At 39.4% G+C, this 23,695-nt stretch overlaps 2 protein-coding genes across 5 annotated transcripts in view; both read left to right on the forward strand.

The window, feature by feature from the left end:
• The first annotated feature begins 556 nt into the window (after window positions 1-556).
• Window positions 557-21,552, forward strand: LOC144084551 (ligand-dependent corepressor). 2 transcript variants are annotated; one of them, XM_077613091.1, is made up of 7 exons: window positions 557-734; window positions 7,556-7,621; window positions 8,078-8,157; window positions 8,243-8,378; window positions 8,896-9,213; window positions 9,290-9,389; window positions 15,857-21,552. In XM_077613091.1, the coding sequence occupies exons 1-7, from the start codon at window positions 638-640 to the stop codon at window positions 20,136-20,138; spliced, it is 5,079 nt and encodes a 1,692-aa protein (XP_077469217.1). In that variant the 5' UTR covers window positions 557-637; the 3' UTR covers window positions 20,139-21,552. The 2 variants fall into 2 exon arrangements, with proteins under 2 accessions (XP_077469217.1, XP_077469218.1); XM_077613092.1 differs by lacking the exon at window positions 15,857-21,552 and adding an exon at window positions 10,804-15,731.
• Window positions 21,553-21,733: 181 nt separating this feature from the next.
• LOC144084778 (uncharacterized) overlaps window positions 21,734-23,695 on the forward strand; it is a 2,169-nt gene continuing 207 nt past the window's right edge. Inside the window, exons 1-5 of one of the 3 annotated variants that reach the window (XR_013303910.1) lie at window positions 21,734-21,980; window positions 22,614-22,678; window positions 22,764-22,971; window positions 23,056-23,109; window positions 23,513-23,695. The exon at window positions 23,513-23,695 is cut by the window's right edge and continues 207 nt beyond it. Coding sequence is in view for 1 of the 3 variants with exons in the window: in XM_077613510.1 (XP_077469636.1) it covers window positions 21,973-21,980; window positions 22,614-22,678; window positions 22,778-22,971; window positions 23,056-23,109; window positions 23,513-23,563 (372 nt within the window). In the remaining 2 variants the exon portion in view is untranslated. Of the gene's footprint in view, window positions 21,981-22,243; window positions 22,679-22,763; window positions 22,972-23,055; window positions 23,110-23,512 lie in introns of those variants that run through there. The other 2 variants (XM_077613510.1, XR_013303909.1) reach the window with 2 other exon arrangements.

The following is a 23,695-nucleotide window of genomic DNA, read 5'->3' on the forward strand; positions in this document are numbered from 1 at the left end:
GATGTGTGCCATCTGTTTGTTTTGTGATATGCAATTAGTAACTTAGAAATCAATCTTCTTGGCAAACAAGCAGATTTGTAATCAAATCACTCGCCCGACTTCGGTGCAGGCAGCAACCGGTGGCGGTGTGATTGATATTGAATGGTCTTCTGTCTTTATGTGTGCCCTACGACTGACTGGCGACCAGTCTAGGGTGTAGTCCGCCTTTCACCTGAAGTCAGCTGGAATAGAGTCCAGCACCTCATGACCCTGACCAGGATAAACACTGATGGAATGAATGGATTGGACGTCCACAATCGCCAATGGAAGCCAATCAGTAATGAACGATATATACTATGTACTTTCTTTAGGATGATGGTATCAGATAGGTAATTTTTGTATTAGATAACTTTAGATAATTTTTCTTCAAATATTTAAATGTTTTTTAGCGTATTGTATTTAGTCCACACGATGCAATATAATACCGTACTCTAAGGGTATAGAATATACATGAGTTTGGGTATAGTATAGATTTTAAAGGGCGCGTGAGAGCCGTAAAGGGATTTCCTCTTGAAACAGCACGTCGACGCGCGCGTTCACGCGTCCAGAGCTTCCTCTCGGCGTGCGGGTGCCCGCAGCCGGAGAAGAACGACAGAAAATGGCGAGTCAGTGTAAAAGGCAGCAATGCTCCATCGACAGGCGCGGCTTTCGGCAAGAACTTGACTCGTGGCGGCACAAACTCATCCATTGTGTAGGTAAGACCCGAGAAGGCTAAATGAAATACAATTTCGCGATCGGAATTCGGCGTCAGTGCGAGCGATTTCCTTGTAAATAACACGCTATTACCCAACTCACTTCGGTGCATAAATGAGCGACTTTTTGGTGCCTAACTGTTATCCACATTATGTGTCGACGGGACAGTGTTACTGCTTGTTTGACGATTGTTTCGTAGCTTTTTAAGCGTTTTTGGAAGGATGGAAATAGTTGAACTGCGGCCTGAACGGAATTGTAGTTTGTTTAAAGGGCATCAAGCTCGCCTTAAAGGGAGTGTCACGGGAATTATGCACAGCGTCGGCATAACGGCAACTCCCCTTTCTTTCCATTAAATGCACGTTCCCGTGTAGTGTTGTCGAAAGCCGATTGGCGCTCACTTGTTTATTTTACATTTTTATTTTCTGTATTTTTTTGCTGTGTTTTAATTTGAAAGACACGGTGCTTTTGAAACAATATTTTCTATCCTGTGCGTGCGCACATGATCACAGGGAGGAAGTGAGTGGGGGGAGCTTCCGCTTTGGACCGACCTAGGACACCAAAACAGCCGCAACAGATTCGGATTAGTTCCGTCTTCACAAAGCCTGAAAACATTTTCACCACAGTTTACTTGGGATGCAATGCTTGATATAATATCATAAACAGTGAACCAAAGTTATTTTGCAATTTTCACATGATGCCAAGTTGATTTTAGCACTTGTCCTACTTTTCCAGCCAACACAATATGGATGAAATGATTGGACTTCCTAAAACCACAGCTGGTCGCACTTTTCACTTTTGAGCTGAAAAAAAAAGACTCATTTAGGGAAACAACACAACCATAGAATCTTATACTTTTTCGGTAAAGATCAATTTCTCATCTGAGCAGTTGACAAGCTTTTATTTTGTTTTTACTGTCATGAACCATTCATTCATCTTCCATAGTGCTTATCCTCACAAGGGCCGCAGGGGGTGCTGGAGCTTATCCCAGCCAACCCTGGGCAATAAGCGCAGGATACACCGGGACTGGTTGCCAGCCAATCACTGGGCAGAATGAAATAGACAACTACGCCCATAGTCACACCACCACTGAGTGGGAATCGAACGCAGGGTGCCCAAACCAAAGTCAGGCGGAAGAATGTCATTAACCATTAAACCTTATTTTGCCACTTTAAACATGGATAGTGCAGTTTTTTTAAACCAATTCTAGCTAAATGAAGATAATTATAAATTCAGACTCAATCATAATGAACCAATAGTTGTTTTTGTTCACATTGGAAGTTGATTAACCAAATGTGAATGGACATTTTCCAATTTGACTTCCCGTTGACATTGTGTCATCCAGAATAACTACTATACTTAGTGTAGGTTTGACTCATCATTCCCATAATTCACTAAACAAATCACTAATCAACGCACAATGGAAACCACTCCTCACTGGATCCTTGTTTATCTTAAATAAAAATTGTGCTTTAATCTACATATTAAAACAAAAAGGAAGAAACTGCAAGGGTAAGAAAAAATACACTTGAGCATCTTGTAATAATGCTGTTCTCAAAATGTCACAGTACATCAGTCTCATGTACAGTGGCCACCATACATTGTCCATGTTAAAAATGCGTGTGCACATAACTACGCCGCCCCCTACACACACCATGTATTATGAATGCAAACAAGCCTTTTGACTTTGTACTCGAAGCACTCGTTAATAGTTCAGTAAAATAATTGCGGTGAATTTATGCTTTTAAATACCTTAAAAATACAAATCCAACCTAGAAGTCAATTTTATGTAAGCATTAATCTTCAAAGAGAAATTTAAAAAGCCTAAAATCTTAGAATTCGCTAGAATGCCACCGGTAGCGCCATCTATTCTAATACCTTTTAAAAAAAAAATTGCTTTCTTTTACCAGTGTCGGTAAGGTGAAAGCTGTAAATAGTAGATCATTTGCACAAAAAATATTCTGGAAATCCACTTTTGAGATTGTTCTGATAACATTTTTCCCATGTTCACCTTTGACAAGCATAAATGACCGGTGTTACCTGGTGAACTCTTACTATTGACACCGGCAGAACAAAACACCACTTATAGCGCTGTGCTCAACACTGAACATGCAAAAAGAAGACATAATAGTTGTTTGTCACGTCACACGCCTCTTTTATGATTGACAAACCTCCCTTGTGTTTGGGCTGCAATTGTGAAGCTTCAGAGTACATGACAAATACATCAGCGTGCTGACCATAGAAAGACCTTGTCTGTCCACAACAACAAGGACATACTTTTGTTTGACTTTTTGGTGGAGAGGACCGCATGCCGACACCAGCACCCTGCCCGTACTCAAATGCACATTTTGTCTTGGTGTACTGATTGTGTGCAGTAAAACCACGGACCCTGGGACAAGGGCAATTGTCCCATAAAACAGGAGCAACAATTGTTTGCATGGTTGCTTGTACATATAATCATGGCTGGCCCCCAGATGCAAACGATGTACTTGAATTTTCAACACTCCTTTTTCAATATCATGCCGGAGGATTTAATGAATGTCACAATAATGTGATTTTTGACTAGTGGGTGTACAGTTCTACGAGTTTTCCTACACAAAAATCTGCTACTCTTGTATGAATTTCCTTATTTATAATTGAAATATGTGCTTGCCCCATTTTCTTCTATAGTGAGCCCCAGTGATGTGTTTATATGACCTACATTTGTGCACCCAAAATGAAGCATAACAGAGTTTTTACATCCATTAATGGTCTTGTGAGTGTTTCTCTTTGTTGTACATATAGATTTTCTTTCTACATTGAATTAAACTCTTTTTTTGGGGGGTTCATTCCATGTTTGTGCATTTTTACACCATTTGAGTGTCAGTTTGCATCAGATCATGTTAAGTATTCATGCACTATAGGCTACTTTTTTCCCCTTTGTTAATGTTGCACAAAACTCCATGCTCATTTTCTACTATTAGAGCTGATCCATGTAATACTGTACAGGACTCTCAAGGAAAACAGAGTGTAAGTGCATGATCCAAGCTTGCCAAATAACCTCTTGATTTTGTGGCTTGCCTCGAGGCTTCCATCACATGCTTGGTAGCTGCCTGGTCTCTTCGATGGACTACTTTAGGATGAACATAGTCACGCTGCGTTGCTCAGCTAATTCATGCAAATTTGTTATCCTTCCTCATTTTTATCTTTATGGTGATGGAATACTGCTCTGTTATCTCAGTGGCATGCAAAATTTAAAACTCACAATCTGAATAGCACGCTATTTATAAAACATGTCTTTAAAGATTAAAACATGTGTTGTTGTCAAAGTGTTTGGGGAGGAGAGGCAAATATGGTGAGAAAAGCAGGGTATGTTTTGGCTTTACTGTACACTAATTTGAGCTGAGGGAGGTCCTTTGCTGCAAGAGCCTGAGTTGTTGCACTGTATATGACAGTGTACAGTAGTTGGATTGGGGGATGGGTTGAGTGGAGGTTGATGCAGCACTGTACGCCCTTAGCAACGCAGGAAGAGCAGAAGGGTGGGTGGGTCATACATGGGGAATAAGAGGCGGCAAAGCTTATCATAAGAACTTATTTTTGACTTATCTAGAATGGGCGGGGCACATTTATACATATACTAAAGAATTCAGTTAAAAGTTAGTATTCTAATCTAACTCACAAATGACACTTTCAATTTTGTGTGGATGGCTGCGGAAATATTGATGTTTAAGACTATTTCTGCATTGGCATATTTGGCTACTGGTGGCAGGCAATTGCTAGCTCCCCATCACTTTTAACAATCATTTTAATTAGAAAATCTGAATTAATTGGCCAATAGTTATAATTACAAAATCGAAGTTAGTTAGGCCAAGGTGGAAGAAAATCTTGGGTGTTGTCTATGCCTGCCTAAAGTGGATAATAACCATGGGTGGGGTTCTACAGCTAGTTTTAATTTTTTTTTCATTTTGTGTCTAGTTCATTTGCTATTTAGTTGTGTGATTCAATGTGTTGCTAGTCTTTGTACTTTCCAAGTCAGATTTTAAAGACAAAAAAAGGATTTCAATTTCTAATCCTCTCCACTCATTCCCAAAATTTGAAGTTCACGGACCTAAAACATCAGCTAATATAACAACTTTAATATCTTATTTTTACAATTTACTTCTCCTAATATGACTGACATACTGTAAAAAAAATGAATTTACAATTTACTTCTCCTAATATTAGTTCAATCTCCCAATATTGGATTAACCTGTATTATATCAATAGATTGTGGTAGTGGTGGGTTAACCAAAGTCTTCCCAAACATAGCTTTTCAAGTCGTCTGGTCAAAAATCGTTAATTTTTATTCATGCAATATACATGGCAGTAAATCCCAAAAAATGTGTCAGTTTTCCCCCAATATCGTTCAGTCCTATTATATTGCTAATCATTCCCGCATGCTGTACCTGTTTTGTTGTTTTTGACTGACTGTTGTTACATTTTACTCAGTAGTCACTATCTCTTTACGTGGGTGTACGAACATGGCCCCTCCACCACTTAACCAAATCTGGATTTGACCCATGTCATTGTTGGGTTCAGTAAGGTATTAACGATGTAGGTCAGAAGAAGGGTTTGGCAGATTGGGCAATGTTCACCTTGGTCAGACTTAAGCACCATCAACCCTCTCTGGAAACGGCTAAACTCATTGCTTTTTGGAACTACATTTTCAGGTGTCAACTTTTTGATTTGGTCCTTCAACCAGGATTCAATTAATGTTTTTTTTAAATATTGCCAGCTACACCAAATATAGGAGGCAAGCAAGGTGCGAGGCGGGGAGTGGTTGTATCTTATTACGATTTTTTAATTTTTTTATGTTTAGGCTTGAATTCAACTACCACCATTGAAAACAAATCTCAGTTACAGAAAAACAGCCTCACCAAATCAAATGGTTCATAAATCAGATGATAAAATACATACTTTGATAAAATGCATGATCTGGAATATTTAGAAAAAGGATTTATTGTACAAATGCCCTGCCGTTTTACACATGGCTATCGATGGTAAATGAAAAGCTGCAGCCTTTTTTGATTGAATTCTAAATGTGGATTAAAGTCCTCTCCTCTGTTGAAGGTCAATGACGTCCTGTTAATTCAATTAGGTTTTTAGAAGTGAAGGGAACTATCCTATTAACCCAATGATCTGATTATTGTCTTCATTCATTGCCAAGTTTCAATATTATGTACTATTAGGTATTGCACTTTTTAAATATTTTTTTTAATCGCTTTTCTGTTTATGTGCCTAATTTAATATCTAGCATCAATTTGTACACTTTACTTCAAAGCAGATATTCATTGCAACATTTCAATTTCAATTCTAATTATCTGCTTACCCTCATTAAAATGGTGAATCCACCCATTTAGGGTAGACTGTTCTGAGGGAAAATTAATCATGTATTGAAAAAAAGTCGCCCTTTACACCTTATCACATGCAATTCTGCCACGCTTTTGGCAAAGGCAGAAGCTTATTATCACTGACCGTTACATTCGGGTTTATTTTGTAAAGCTTGCAGAAAGGCTAAACTGGGCATTAATATTTTATACGCTGCACATGTAACTGCCGAGATTTATTCCTTTATTTATTTATTTCAAATGCAAGGTTCCGCTTTGCAAATGGCCTGACTTTAAAGATGAATGTGGTGTATAGGTTTCTATCTGGCAAACAATACTCGTGTCACTAGGAGAGAGTTAATAATGCCTCCGAGTCATGGCATTACTCAATGACACAGTTTTTAAATGCCCGAAACTGAATTCTTGGAGAGTAGTTTGATGTTATGGTGCTGCTCTGTCAAATGAAAGTGGATGACCTACTTTCTGGTCCTGCCTCCGAAATATTTCAGAAGGAGGATTGGATGGCTTCAGCTGAGTCCTGTGCAGTAACCCAGAAACAGACTCGTGCTGCAGCTAAAGGCAAGGCTGTGTTCCACCACTTCACGCCCCCCTCGGCTCGCTTTGGCTGTAAAAAAAAAAGTGGGTGGGAATTTGTAGGGAGGCAGAGACCGTGCCTTTTTTTTTGACAAATGCCAGTTCTTGGTCCAATTGACTGAGTTGGCAAACAGAGTGGATGCTTGGAAATCGTGTGAGTATGTCCTTTAATGAATGCTCACTTTTTTTTTTTTTAAATCTTCCCTTATAGTCAGATTTGTTTTCATGGCAGCCCTGAAGACAGTTGGGAATAATGCACACATTTTACATGCGGCTCAGTGGACAGATGTGCCATGTGACCTCTTTAGCGCTTGATTTGATGCATGTAGTGCTTTTTAAATTGGTTACGTTGGCCCCACAGCAGTCATCATGGATTATGTGCAAGTATGTACGTACATGTTATATTTATTCACGCAAATGTAAATTTCTTTGGGTTTGCAGAATCCCCCAGTTTTGGGTTGTTCTGTTGGATCTGCTGAGGCTAATCAGCAGTGGAAGCTTTACAAGACTGTAAAGAATGTTTTGATCATTTCACCTGGCAGTCATATTTCTTTTCCCCTTATAGTATGCACTCGCTTCCTAACTCTGTAGTTGCTTCAGTTGCTTGGCAACAGGAGGATGAAGGGCATGTTCGCGTTAAAGTTAAAAAAAAATGCAGGTTGAAAGCTGATAATGTGTATTTTACTGCAGCAGGGGGCTTGCACACAGGTGTTGTCAAGATGAAACATACACACGAAGGATGAGACTTTTCTTTATTGTTTTACTGAAAAGGATGGTTTTTCTTTTGAGGGGAAACTTGGATTTGACAGATTTAGAAAAAGTGTTTCTATACTGTATTGCACCAATTAAGGGAATTATAAAACTAATCTTAATGTGTCTCCTTCTAGGTTTTGAAAGCATTCTTGAAGGTCTGTTTGGCCCAGAGCTGGTAGAAGACCTACAGTTATTTAAAGGTAAGTAGCTCACACTGCTTCTTGTCAGGTGAATGAATGACATGCTATTGAGTGTCATGTGTTCACTGTACCATGCGACGCCCCTCTACATTGACTTTTCGTTTTGACAATGCTACTGAAAAGACAACCAAGTCAGTGTTTTGCATAGCACAACGCCAGTCAAATATCCCACAGCCATTTTAATAATGCATGATATGATAGAATAGCAGCAATTGTGTTTTCATCATATTATTGTCAACACTGTTACACATTGGAATTTGGGTATTAACATTTGGAAAATGGCGTTCATTCCGCTGTCCAGGTCAAACTCATTTGAATTTTGTATGATTTAAAAAAACAACAACTTTAATGACCTTTGATGTGTTTGATGTTCACAGATTTAGAGACACTCATTTGAATTTTGTAGGATTTAAAAACAACAACTTTAATGACCTTTGATGTGTTTGATGTTCACAGATTTAGAGCCAATAGCAGTGTCTGACTGGTCATTTGATGAGAATTGTTTGTTTTGCTGTTTTAGAAGAGATAAAGTTAAGGTAAGTGGCGAGTTTGTTTCTCTGTGTATTTTCATTATAACCATAAAGCATATGTATCCGACCTTACTGTTTTAACACTTCCCAGGAACACTTGATTGGCTTAAATAGTGAAGACAGTCTACAAGATCCACTAAAACCTCTGGTGGTAAAAGATCAGACAACCATCAGCAAATTAGAGCAGCAAGCAGAGGAATTTCTCAATGCAGTTCTCTGTAATAAAGGTGAGGGATTTAGCACTGTTTTGACATTCACTTAGGCTGTAATTAATGCAAGTTATTACATTCCACCATTTATTGCCTTGACATGAACACCATCAATCGCTGCTGTCCTCTGGTGGTAAAAATTGACATTTTCAAACTACAGAAAAACGACTTCTTAACATTAAATATTGTGCGTGAACTTTGAATTTTTTAACAACGGTAGCTTTCAGACGTTTTACACCTAAAAAATAGTCTAAAATAGTTAATAAAACCAGTTTCAAGTCTTTATGTAAGTAATATCTGTATGTGATAAAAAAAATATACATGTGTATTGGTAGCATCAATGCCAATGGTATTAATTTGTGAAAAAAATATGAAATTGATTATTTTGCACATGGATATTTCTCCAGCCAATACCAATAGTTTAATAAACAGATGAAATACAATGGCATGTCATTGCTTAATTGCTTTTATTTTTGCAAAATTAGCTTGTCCTGAAACAACATTACAGTGTCTTTTTTTACTCCTCACCTTGCAGATGTGCCGAGTTTCACCGACCCACACATCCCAGTAGTGGCACGAGAGATCCTCCAGAAAATGATTCGACAGTTTGCCACCGAATATACCTCAAAAACCAACTCTCCTCAGGATAGTGGCTCAGCCCCCAAACCAAGCTCTGACCAAAGTCGGCAGACCCCAGCCGTGGCTTCTGGGGCTTCACCTGGCAGCCCTGGCCCCGCTGTAGCGGGGCCGGCACACAGCCACAATCCTGTCCTCAGCAAACTCCTCATGGCTGACCAAGAAGCCCCCCTTGACCTCACCATTAAAAAGACCCCACCGGAGCCCAGTGAACAAGGTAGTGTCAAGCCAAATGGCATAGTTCTACTGTGAGAACATTCAGTATCAACTGAGCTCTTCATCATTTCTAACAGATGGAGTCCTTGACCTGTCCATTAAAAAGAGTCGCCACAGTAGCAACAGCGTGCCGCTCTCGAGTCCACGCCTTTCTCCCAAGGTGTACACAATCAAAGGGTAAGAAAAGTCTTCAGTTTCAACCCCTCTCTTGCTCTGACTGAATCAAAACATACCCCACACTTTAAATTATATCACTTGCACCTAGAAACACAAGAATATATGTTATTTTTAAAAGGCAGGCAGTTTTGCATTCCATGACTCTCCATTGCTTGGCGTTATTCTCAAAACTATTTTATCTAGTGAACTTCCACAATAACTTAGGAGATATACTGTGCAGTCTTGTATACATAAGAATCTATACAGTGTGAAACTGTGACAGTCACTAGTGTTGTGCCACTGACTGACTTGGTAGCGCATTTTTTGTGAGGCTTAAAAAACATGATTGTTTGGCCGCATCGCTAATGAGCTGTAATTAACAAGACAATAATAGCCACTGTAAACAGTTTTCCATTCAGTCTACCTATTGGGCTCATCTTTTGTGAAGGAAAAAAAAACCCTAATAATGATGAAATTGTGCGGCAGCGTTTTGAAATTATATGCAAATAGGTTGAGGTTCTCATCATGGTGAGAAACAGCAATCTAGATGCTGTCAAAACAAATCCATTGCCTGTATGTTGCTACACTTTTGACAACATTGATTTGTGCTTGTATCGCTCCATTCACGTCAATCATTTGAGTAGGGCAATTTCATAGCTGCTCTCAATGCCGTGAAAATTGAAATTCCCTCTGAAAGAGGTTTATTCGTGTTACTCTCATTTCACTTCTCTTTGTTTTGATGTTTTAAAGCACTGAACTTATTAGAAAATTCCCATCAAATAGTAAAACAATGGAATTGCACCCTTTTTAAAACATTCATGTATTGGTTATAGTTTTTCTATGATTCTGCTTTTCGTAAATGCTGACACAATCTGATTCAACATTACGTAGCTCTCCCTACCTCATCTTGTATGTAGTCACTTTACACTGATTAGGCATTGATTTGCACATAAATACAACAATCATCCTCTTCTGGCTTACTCTTTTATTGCTGTGCTTGTTCAGTGGTAACGTCACACAAAATGCCAAAAGCTGTCAATGCATTTCTCATTTTGTGTTAATCATTAGTGTGCCAAGCTGCCTTATAGCAAACAATGCCAATTATTGGACCCGCATCCTCTTCTTTCTGGCTTGACTCATTTTTGTCTTTCTTTAGTTTTGCCTTCTTGTTTTACTTTATCTTCCATTTGTCTTTTGTTGTTGTTGTTGGTGGTGGTGTTGTAAGCAAATGAATGTCAGATTTGAGCCTTTTTTTGTGTCGTTAATATCACAACCAATCATCCAATTTATTAAAGCAAAAGTGATGTTACCAAAGCAAGGTCAAATAATAAAGGAGTGGCCAACATCCTCCCCTCCCCAACCCATCCTCCTTTAGCAAAGAGAGAAAAGCACTGTGCAAGCTCTGCTTACACCCAATTTCCTTCCGTCCAATCAGGCGATCCTTGAGCGCGGACCGACAGGATGGGAGGAGGAGGGAGAATATCGGCCACTCCGCCCGTTATAAGCCCTCCTCGTCTCTCGCATACTCTCTTCACATCAAAGAGGAGGTCGGTTTGGAAAGCGACCCAGAGTCACCTCTCAGCCATAACAGCAGCGTCGCACCCGCTGACCTCTCCGGGAGCGGATCGAAGCCCTGGAATTCCAAAGCTCATTTCGGGGCGCTCCTCAAACTGAAAGCCAGCAGTGACGCTGGTGAGCACCTTAAAGACATTCCCAGGTTGTTGGAAGCTGCCAGCCTCTTCTCTAAGTCTCTGTCCTACAGTAAAGGAAACCACCAGGATGCCTGCAAAGACCACAGCACCTCACTCTATCATTCCAACTTTGACCTCAAGATTCCCCAAGTACGAGTTCTGGCCACTGGAGCAGACTCGGCTTGGGACCCTCTGCTATTGGAAAATTCAGGTTCACTCTTAGAGAACGGTCTGGGAAAGACATTTCATTCCCTTCTACCCCGACTGAATCGCAAAAAGACCAATGGTGTTTTCTGGCCCAACGATAGGGAGCGCCAAAACTGTGCCCTGGAGACCGATTCTGACTTCAGCAACAAACCGCCGAGGAAGAAACGTGGCCGCTACCGCCAGTACAACACAGAGCTGCTGGAGGAAGCCATAGTGGTGGTGATGGGTGGGAAAATGAGCGTATCCAAAGCTCAGTCCATCTACGGGATTCCCCACAGCACTCTGGAGTACAAGGTGAAAGAGCGCTTGGGGACCCTGAAACATCCCCCCAAAAAGAAACTGCGGCTGATTAGCCAGCTCGACGAGCAGAACGCTTCCCATTTTCCCAAGGGCGAAGAACTCGAGCATATCTCCGAGGAACCAGAAAGCTCGGCCACAGAGAACGGGAGTGGTTTGCATGATGGAAGCCTATCACCAAATTAATTATAGAATTCTGCCCATGTACATATTTTTTTCTAACCAGGCAAATATTGCATTTATTCTGTGTCCCCAAGCCCTAATAGTTCTTTCTAAATTGTGAAACGGATGGAAAGAAGTCGTTAAATTTGACCATTTTGTCCTGGCCATTTGTTTTTAAACATTAATGGTCTCTATGCACTACAAGATTATATTAGTGTGTGTAATATTTATTTTAGTTTAAGTGCTCCAATTTTAAAGCAACTTGGATATGGAGAAATGAAATTCGCTTATGTGGCGTCCTAGTATCTACTGCCACTACCTGGTCAGAGCACACTGTAATAGGCCTTGTAAATAGCAGTCAAAATTTAATGAATATTAATTAGCATATGTCCAACATCACTGGTGAGTTTCAAAACCATTTCTGACATGGTAAAAAACACTGTTTGAACACTAACGCACTCAAAGTATGTTAGCTCCACCCGTATATGTAAATATTCATAGTTATGGGTACAGATCCACTTATTTATCAATCCTTATCAAGTTTTTTTTTCTTCTTTAAAAAAAAAAAGAAAATCAAGCACAACATGTGTTTTACTATAGAATATCGTTCACTGTGCTATATTTATGAATGGTAATAGTTTATTCTCAATGCCTTCACAACGCCTCAGGTTCCCTTCAGGCTGGGATACAAGAATCGTCTTAATCAAAGTGGATTCACTGTAGACTCGAGCGTTCTGTACTCTACATATACCTCAGTCACGCGTAAGCTTTGTTGAGTTGCCTCTTCTTTTGCCACCTAAACCTCTATGTTGAATAGGCAATAATTCAAGATGTCTGACTGACAGGACAACAACAATGTGCCCTACCTTCTACTAAATGTCTTCACTGCTTACCTTAACAGTCGGTGGCATTTCAGTGCCAGTAGGAGCCTTCAGTGGTTCAATTGAATCACATCGGTCGCTGCTTTTCAGAATGCAGGCTTTCAAGTCATTTTCTCAATAGCAGAAGAAGTCTATAGATCTACACTATACATCAGGGGTGCCCGACTCTGGTCCTTTAGGGCCCCTGTCCAGTCTGTTTTCCATATCTCCATCCTCGACCACACCTGAATCAAATGATCAACTCAAGCTGTCCAGAAGCTTATAACACTCCTATTTTTTTTATTCAAGTGTGTTAGAGGAGAGAGACACGGAAAAAAAGACCCTCAAGGACCGGAGTTGGGCACCCTATACATGTAGCCTACATATAAAACACATTGTGCAACATGATGAATGAAGAAACCGACACAATAAAGCAAAGGTAATTTTTAGATACACACATTCAGGTATATATTTAGAGATTTCCTTATTTTGAGCCAGTAGTTGGATCGTTGTTTTGATTTATATGTCTAGTTGCAGCCTTTATTTTGAGGGATTGATCTCTTAAAAATAACTACAAACTAGGTTCTTTTAAAATGTTCCACTACTGAAAGTAACTTATTTTCTGACCTATGGGACACTTGAGTGTGTCTTGTCACATACTGTACGTATACCTCAGGGCATCGAAGACCTACTGTTCTCTTATCAGGTTGATTATATGTACAATTTGCATTATATATGAGTAGCATATTTGGATGGATATCATATTGAGTGGTGGAATCTCAACAGCTCGGTTACTTTTTGGGGTGAGGTTGGTTTTCATTTATCAGAGAATGTACGTAAATGTCATTTAGTTTTGTTGCGACCAGTGGGCCATATTCACCCCACGTTCACACCTAACCGAAAACTTTCACAGATCATCAAATTAGTCAGCTTGCCATAACCATATCAGAGTAAAGGTTTGGAGAAAGAAACACATTACTGTTGCAATGACAATCAGCAAAACTTGGTCAGTCCCACATGTTTTGCCGTAAGTGGCTGGCTGCATTGGTTGATCTTGCAGATGAATTTCTTCTTACAAAACTTTACTGTGACGTGGTCTGTCTCAAGAGGTAGAGAGCTTATAACTGATACAAACCAGTTTGAAAGCACTTTAATCGGTGCAAAGATGTGTAAATAAGAACATAAATGTTTAGTCACATGATGACACTTTTGTGTGGACGAATGATGCTGAGTCAAGTCAGATTCAAGAATTTAAGGTCTGTCTTTGATTGGGACAAAAATGGTAAATAAATATCCTACTTGTAAATTCAGTTCACAATGTATTAAGATTTTTTTTTAAATATGAATTATTGCTTCAGTAATCAATGAATGTAGATCTTTTATGTAAGTGTTATTAGACATCTACATAATTATTAAATACTTTCAATTTGTTTTCGGAGATTAAGTGTAGCTATTGCTACATGGATTCAATGAAATGAAAGGCATTTCTTCGTGGGGGGACATGTGCTTTGCATCACTGTTTTTTCGTGTGCAAGGTTAAAATCGGCAACTTTACATGGCCAATTTTCTTGTATATTTATGATGTACGTAGACATAAATTGTAAACAAAAAAGTATAAGTATTTTGCATGACTGAGCTACTGTATATGTGAGAAGTAAGATGTATACTAAGGTCTGATCTCTGAAATACTACTGTGGTATATGTTATTTATTGTCAAGTAAACAGTGAGCCTGAATATTTCCGACTCTGTGCAATGGGTCAATTCAAAGAGAAAAACTTGGATGTCTCCAACATTCAGAATCCATAAATCCATAAAGCACTCCAGAGATACGTTGACACATTACGTAATGTCGTGAAATGGGTTTTAGTGTGGTTCTACATTTTCTACTGTAGCAGCTATTTTGAAAATGTGTTTTAAAAAAAAGCATGTGTGTGGTGTCTGTATCGCTGTGCTGTAGTGAAAGGGCGAGAAAAACCCTCAGGGAGGAAACCCTCACCATTCAGAATTCAGGTACTCTTTACTCCTTAGGTGTTACCAGCAGGGATTGAAATTACTTTTAACAACACTAAGTGCCATTTCGGCAATTCTTGTTTGTTTACCCTCAGAAATTATTTAAATCCTTTTAGATATATATGTGAAATATTTTTGCCATACTATTTTCAGGTTTAAAATGAAATGGATCCTCTCTCACTCTATTTATTTTTCTAGAGGTTAATACACAGTGAATGTCAGTGTGACAGCAGTTGCAGGTAGGAGATGATGGTTACACCTAGTAGTTCATTATGTTCTACTGTAGTTTACACTGTCCAAACTACTAAGCCTAGACTTATTCGATTCGACATCGTTTAACTTGTTGATCCGGAAGTATCCACCAGGCCACATTTTTGCCCTGGGAAAAAAACGACTCAACGTAACTGATGTGATGGAAAGTTTATAGCTTCTTATTTCATTTCTCGCTGAAAAACTATCTTTTTACCCAAATTCAAGGTGTCGCCACCAAGTACACTTCAAATTTGAGATTCTTAATGGGTATATCCAAAAAATCAGTTATGTTCTAGTCTTTTTTTAAGGGTCTCAGGAATCAACCTAATCTTTTGTTTTACTTGCTAAACCACAGCTTAGTCTGTTTTTCCCTAAATAACATTTACCAGAATTCTATATACATATACATGTAATAAAAAGCAAACTATGCCACTTAAGAATTTTGTGCATAAAACTACCTCGCTGACACAATGTTAGCAAATATTTATAAAATACCACATATTATGGTTTAATGTTTTTTTTCCTCTTGATTTTAAAATTTCTGTGATAAAATTAATCTGATTTGTACATATATATGATGCCCATTTCATATTTTGATCTTATTTGAAGAGCGCTTGTTTATATATTTTTATTTGCACGATATCAAACGGTGACACAATGTATGTATTCTATAATTACCCCAATGTATTTGCTCTTTCAAGTGATAGAAAGTGTAACTTGTTTTAAAGTCAGCGTCTCGTGCATGTGTAGGATTTTCTTTATGTGACAAATGGTGTGTAAAAAAGACAGTCATAAATGTAACATTGTAATTGGTGAAGTTCACTGGATTTAAATTGACTTTGGAAAAAATCACTTATTCTTCTAATAAATATGCAATGACAAACTTTTTTTAAAAATGTTTATTTGTTCCCACATTAAGACCCCACTTTCTCATTCCTCTATACATTAATATGAATATATGCTGCTTATGTGTAATTTTACATTTCTTTTCTTTCTTGTTTCCCGCAGTGAATGTCAAGACGTGCGTATTTCAAAGTCAAAAGAACTCCAGTCCACCTCAACTATAGAACAGTTCATGACCAAACTCTGCCGTCGCCATCAGAGAACAATTGTTGATGCCATAGCTTTCCTGCAGACAGAGGTTGCATCCTCAACAACATGGCGAAGTAGTCACTCTGGAATCCAGGGAGCAACCTGCTCCATTTCAAAATCTGACAAAGTCGCACCGACTATGGAGTGTCCAAGTGAATCCACGCAAAAAATAGAAGTTTTGGATATGTGTTGTTCTAATGAAAGCAATAACATAATAGAAAGTGTTCCAGAGAATGTAGTTCCATTGACAATGTCTGCTGCTTTTCCTGGGTCAGAGAACAACCGGTTACCTATCTCCATAGACAGCGAGAACAACCATCATGGTGATCATGCACCCCTTAAGATGAAAATCTTGAAAAGCAGCAAAGTTGCTGCTGGTCAACAACTATCCTGTGTGCTAACACCTGACTCTGGCTTGTCGGAAGATAAACAAAATAACTTGCATTCGCTGAAAGGAATAGACACTCCTAGTGCGAGACTTAGCTCATCTGTGAAAAGGCAATATCAGCAAAGTCCAATTCATCATCCAAGGCAGAGGGGAGCAGCATGGCAAGCCAAAGGACTTCCAACTAAAGATTTTTCAGTTCCTGAGGCTCTTACCGCAGACTTGCCGCGGACGGCCAGAAAGACCATCCGCCCATCTTCCAATCAACAAACTAAACATGTTCCTTGCAGAACGATTGATCCTGATGTTGGCCACTGTGACATTGTTTACATTAACAAACCAATTACTGAGTGTTTTAAAGCTCGAACTCATTTGATTCCCCGTCGTAATGCTAGAAAGAGCACTAGGGGACATTTGTATTCGGATGAAATATGGGAGTTAAAAACTGTACGCACCTTGGCAGGCAGGGCTACTTGCCTTAATCAGATGCCAGATGTGATTACGCTCGTTACCCCTAAACAAATCCTTTCCAAGCCTGAAGGTTTGCCCCTGGTAGATATGCCTTTTGTTGGAGCATGTAGCGAGACAATAAATGAGGGGACGCCCTCACAACAGGCTGATGTGAGGATACTACCACAGACTGGAGATGTGATCAAAATGGCAGTCGGTGAAGCAGAAGCTTTAGCTGTAGTAGAAACCAGTCAGACAGATCAAGTTCGAAGCAAGTTAGAGAATCCCTTACCTTTCATGAACTCCGTAACAGAAAATACAGTTAAAGAATATAGAACAAACACCAACACGAATGTCCAACCGCCCCATTCAAAACAAGATGAACTGTCGGTCACTAAAGTGTGTATAACTGAGGAAAAGGCTTCATTTGACGCAGTAAAGGAAAATGAACCTGCAAAGGAATTTTCTACTGAAAAAGTCATATCGACAACAAATCTAGAACCAGATAAATCAGAAAAAAATAGCAAGGCAAAAGCTGAATCTCAGATTTCATATAATAATATACAAAGCAGTGACCTTCCACTCCATACAAGCAAACCATCACCCATAATTGAAAAGACCTTAGCTATTGAAAAGAAGTTAGATGATGAGGGGACCAGTGAACAACAACAGAAGACACTTCCTGAAAACACAGAAGAGACAGGAGTGCCAAAGTCTCGTTTAGCTGAAGTGCCATTAAGGACAGAGCTAACAACCCCGGCATCTGCCCTAGAAAGCGTGTCTGTTCTAACATTGGAAGAACAGGGTAATAAATGTGTTTCTTCAAAAGCACTTGATACTATTTTAAAGAAATTCCGTCCTTGGGGTAGAAAAAAAGACCGTGCCCTTCATCTGCCAACGAGTTTACAAGAAGATGAGACTGCGATTGTGGGCTATGTGAATGGTAAACCCGTATCAGCATCTGACAGGAGTTTGCGTCACAGATCAAATTCCAGTAGCAGCTCACCAATGAAATCCCAGACGCAAAGGACTCAGAATGTGCAAAAGCAGACTTTAGATTATTCAACTGAAGCCAAGAATCTGGTTAGAAATGCCACTGATACAGAAATACCCACAGAATCCGTTGTGAAAACACATGAGTACCTTTTAAGTTCTGATTTACCAGCAAACACATTAATTGGTGGTTCACCCAAATCCAAACATATACAGAAACACAAGCTTGGTCAGCTGGTTAAATTGACTGGACCAAAACGGCAGCTGAGATCAGCTTTCCAGAAAACTGATGAAATTCTTGGACTAACACCTTCGAATGTAGGCTCATCCATTTTACCTCTGAAACCTGGTGCTATCCCTCCTCATCCACCAGTGTCTCCTTCATCTTTTCCTGGAAAAGCAGAGTCGGCTCCACCTGTAACCCCTGAAAAGTCTCCATTGAGCACTGTCCAAATGACACCAGTGGGAATGAACATTGTACAAACTCAATCAATAGGGAATAACCCAAGTGTGCCTGAGAGGCAAAAGTTAAGATCTTCCAAAGTTGCAGATAAGGAAAGTATAAATGAGAACCAGGAGCTTGCTCTAGAGTCAATGAGTCCAACGCAGAACCATGCTCCCAAGACTGAAATACAAACAAACGAAACCAGAGGAACATGCGTTCTCAGAAAGGAGCCTATGACAAAGAGAGGAATTGTAATATCTTCCGATAACCGGCCCAATCTTAACATTACTTGCGAAGTAGACATACCCAAAAGAATGCCACTGAGAAGTGAAAGTAGCAAGACCGAACAGACCTCCCAACCTTCGTTAGAATCCCCACCAGACAACAAGAAGCTTTCTTTGCGATCCCAGCGCTTGACTTCAACCAACACCAATGTACTCTCCCCATATAGAAAGAACACTGAGGTGGAATCATTGCCCACAGCAGCTCGCAAGAAAAGTACGAGAAATCAGATGAAGGTCCCCTCAGTATCTACTGTATCAACTTCACCTGTAATGGGGCAAAGACATCAGCCACGCAAACAGACAAACAACTTCTTGGAGACTTTGACTGGAGAGAAAAATCAACCGCTGCTTACGAACTTAAACGTTAAATACGATAAAATGCAGAAAGGCTGGCTGCAAATGGACAGGGATGGCCAGACAACAGCAAAGTACAAAAATAAAGCAGACAGGCAGGCTGCCATATGGAAAAGTAAACGAAGGGCCCGCAAGTCAAAGTCCATTGAGCACCAAAAGTTGTCACCTGTGCAAATGTTATTTATGAAGGACTTCAGTCTTTCCCGTATTTGTCGCTGGTTCCTAGAGTCCACAGAAACAAAGTCTCTCATCATTGTTAAAAAAGTCAACACACGTCTTCCATCTGAAACTCAGCTGTGCTTCCACAGCTCATCCAGCGGATCATGTACATCTCAGGGTGTTTTCCCAAGCTTACAGGCAGAGCGCTTAAAGAAACATCTCAAAAAGTTTGCAGTCACTTCCCCCGTTAAGAGTAACCCAAAAAGTCAGAAATTGATAGCGAAAGCCCTGGAGCAAGAGACGGCCTCAGTCAAAGGCAGAGACAGGAGAGAACCCCACACTCCTACTCTCACTTCGAATCAGTCGGAGGTCCAAGTTGACGCCTTGGGACACAGTGAATCCCAGAAAGCTACCGGTAAACCGAAAAACCCGGCGAGTGCCAGGATTTTGAGGAAATACACCAATATTAGAGAAAAGATGCAAGTCCAGCAAACCAGCGTCCACCTAAAAGGCATCTCAAAAAGCTTAAAAGACAACCGCCTAAAAAAACTTTCTGTCGAACCTGTCTCAGAGTCGTCTGTCAATCCTCCCGCAAAGGCAACAAAAAACACTCTAAGTACGACTAAGTCTATGAAAGCCAAAAAAATGCTAAGAAGGAAGAAATTTGCACGAAAGCGAGTAATGAGACATCGAGCCGCCAAAGCGCAACATGTCAGTGAGGTCAGGTCTTCTCAGCGACTGAGTTCTGTTTTCGCCTTGCCAAAGAAGAAAGTAGAAAAAAAGGCATCGGTAGTCGGCGAGAGCCACACCACCGCTGTGGAACTTCAAATAAATGACTCGCAAGAACGAACAGAAAACAAAGACACTACTGAGGGCGAGCCGCAGACCACGGACACGAAACCTTCAAATCTTCTTGACCAGGTGATGACAAGATCCCAGAGAAAAATGGGAGCAGCATCAAAGAGCCCTAAGAGAGCTAAGAAACAAGCGGATCACAAGGCCGCCAGGAAGATGAGGGACATGAGCAGAAAAGGCGCCGTCAAGAGAAATCGCTCCGCCATGTGGTCACGTACGAGATCACAGGAGCTCATGGCAATGCCAGCAAAGCGCAGCAGGGTGTCAAGATGAGACTTCTTTGAAGTGCGTGAAAAGGAAAGACCTTACCAAAGTCGCTATGCAAACGCATTGAGGTCACCTTTAAGGGACAGAAAGCAAATGAAATGGTTTGCTGCGCCTCAGTGCCGTACTTCAGGGACTGCACACGGACCATGTTGGCTTTTTGCTTTTTTCCTGGATTTTCTCGTCTGACATAACATGACGGAACAAGGCAAAATGCTCATTTTTTTTGTTGGGGCTCTGTGGGAACCATGTGACACGAAGCCACCTTTTCCTCCAACTTCTTTCGTCATCAAATCTTTGAAATCGCCTTTCAATTACAGCTGATTGCCATGTGACTGCCAGGACCAGGTGCCTTATTTATGAAGTTAAAAATGTTTCTAAATATGAACTCTTGTCCACGTCCTTCGTTGGAAACAAATATGTATGCAAGTAATTTCCTCGTGTTAACTTGCCTGACAGGTGTATTTTTCTACTCCCACTTCCACAGCATTAAGATCATCCATCAGCATTACTATTTCGTAAATAAGCATACTTTTTGTTCATGGATGTTTTATTTATGTCTAGAAAATTCAACCATACAACTAGCCAACCTTCCTGGAAAAAGATCTACCATGAAAATTTGTGTTAATGTTGCATTAAGCCTGTAGACCAGTAAGGCACATTCCAGGCGGTTGAATTCACTTTTAACACTTTAAGCTTTCATTTATTATTGTCCTTAATGTCATACTATTAAGCCACACTATTAATAACATTTTTAGCACTGTTTTCTTTATTATTTTTATTTTGGTCATTCCCTCACATGTAAATGAAGACCTCCTTACGCCTTTTTATTGTTATTTAAGTGCTGCATGTCATCACCGACATGTAGGACATCTGAAACAGTCCACCAAATATTCAAACTTGAACGTGTGTATTTGTTATTTAAATATTTAGTTGGTTTTTTTTAACCTTAAGAGTGCTTTATTTGTGGCTAGTTCAATGAATGAACTCTGGTCATGTCAACATAGTTGTATTTTTGCTGGAGTTGAGATAAAGTGGCTGAATTTATTTGTTTTAAATATGTTCTTTGAAACCATCTACATCATAAAATTATGGAAGTGTATTGCATTCACCTTTAAAAAAAAAAAATTAAAAAGCCCTGAACATTTTTCAAATTCCTTTTTTTGCGGTTGTTTTCTGAATTAATTATTTTTGAAAAGTGTTTATTTTTTATTTTTATGGTGACTGCAATACACTTCCCTATAAAAGTATCCAAACTCATGATTATATTTTTTTAACATTTTGCTGATTCACAGGTGTACTGGGAACGTAAAGAAAACAAGTAAAATTATGAGAAAATGAAAAACTGTGAAGTTATGACAATAAAATATAGATACTATTTTGTAATTTCTCTTCTCAGGGAAAATAAAAACCTTCATTGCAATTTTAGGGAATACATTTTTTGCGTGACTAATAAGGTCACCTTTATCATTAGATACTTCAATTAAAAAGAATGGGATATAGACAAGTTTATCAAGTTTTTATACATTAACTTTATTTTCATGACATTTTTTTTGAGTTAAAAGGTGCATTAGAGTTTTATTGTAGTATACACAATGTTTTTTTTAGCATCAAGACCACAAAAATCACGACTGTTCTACGTCATCTTCAAAACATCGACATTGAGTTGGAAGGACAAACCACCTCGTGGAGTGCGGTAAGCAAGCCACCATTTCTTTTCACATTCAATATGGCGGGACAATATGGGCGTGGTTACGCATATTGTCGACGCAGCTGCGTTAATTACGCACATGTGCAGTATCTCGCCCTCAAACAGCGTTTTCAATGCTGACGGACGACAAGCATGACGAGGTAAGATGTTGTCGAGCAATTTACTACCCTAAGTGCATTTTTATCACGCTACCGGGAGATTTTTTTAGGAATCAATTGAGCCAAAAATGCCAACAAATCTGTTTGTTTAATGCCAGGTTGAACACACCATCGACAATTTAAGTTTAGGTTCCTTTTCCCCGCCGGCTGTGTGCTACATGTGACTATTTTAGGATTAGAGTCACGACGCTTCCCATTTGATCTAAAAAGTATGTTGCCTGTTTTCTCTCCATTATTGAGTTGTGTGTGTCTTTAACTTAATCAAACAAAGCCGAGACATCAACGGACAGTTTGCTGGTTAAAGGCTCACTCAAAAATGACATCCAGAGGCACAACTTAGTTGCTGGTGTGTTGTATGTAATGATAATTTTTTACTGTGAGTGCTAAACACCTGTTTCTGATTTGTAATTCTAATTGGTCTGTTTTCAAAAAAAATGTTAAGCCAACTTTCCCCTAGCTTTTAACATCACTGTATGTTTAATCGCCTTGTCTGGAAAAAGGAAAATAGCATGGAGCACTCAATAACTGATTTTCATTCTTTATCTTGATCGTTTATTAAATTTCTTGTGTAAGATTTCTCTTGCATGTAATAATTGTTTGGCAACTCCTAAATAGCTTGGTTAAATCAAGATGCACTCACACCCTTGAGGTTACAGGAGAGAAGACTGGGCCAGATCAAGGTAAAACTACTTCAAAAAAACACACCTAAGCCTATCTATTGAGTATCCAGTCTTCATATATGATAACTTTTGCTTTTTTTGCAAGTTTTCCCTCTTTAGGATCAACATCCAGCTCTCTCTTCCTTCACTCACAGGAGAGGCGACTGGGCCAGATCAAGATAAAACTAGTTTTTAAAAAAAACACAAGCCTATCTGGTGAATCTCCAGTCGCTATATATATTTTTTGCAAGTTTTCCCTCTTTAGGATCAACATGCAGCTCTTCCTGCGTGCCCAGAACTCACACCAGATCAAGGTAAAACTAAACTAGTTCCCAAAATCACACCTATGCCTGTCTCCATATATGCTAACTTTTGCTTTTCCCCCCCACATGCATTAGGCACGCGTCCTTCAAAACTCTGGAGTGTCTCCCTCAAAAATTGCCCACTTGAAGGTATGGCGTTTCTAAATTCCAGACATTGGAGAATGCTGGCAGGGTTCTGGGAGGTAAAGGTATTTGTTTATTGTAGAATATCCAAGTAAAAAAGTGTAAATTGTCATCATTATATAACCATGGTGAGGTTTCACTGATCCCCGACCTGACCACCAAATTCCCGCCCCCCCCTACCCCCCCCTTATATAGGTAAAGTCCACAGCTCGTGTAGCGCAAAGTCAGACACTAGACCATTATGGTAGGGATATTATTTCAGTCAAACATTTTGGAACAATTTTAAGTATTTTCTAAGTCTTTTTTTGGCGGGGTCTAATTCCAAGTCTTCTTAAAAGAAGAAAAAGACAGAATTAAATCCTGCCAAAAAAGACTTAAATATTTCTAACCAAGTGTTGTATGTCTGCAGGTGGAGAAAAGATTAGCTACACCAAACACTGCCAACTCCAAAGTGCACTAAAGTATTTTCCTGCTAATGAAAGCTTTTAACTTGTCATGTTACTTGCATTCTTTTGTTAGGTAAATGAAAAGACATGTATACAATTCAAGAACATTTATTTTTCCATTCGAGATATGTTCACATAGGGCCTTC

Source organism: Stigmatopora argus, chromosome 11 (assembly GCF_051989625.1).
Source record: "Stigmatopora argus isolate UIUO_Sarg chromosome 11, RoL_Sarg_1.0, whole genome shotgun sequence".
In the NCBI taxonomy this organism is placed as follows: Eukaryota; Metazoa; Chordata; class Actinopteri; order Syngnathiformes; family Syngnathidae; genus Stigmatopora; species Stigmatopora argus.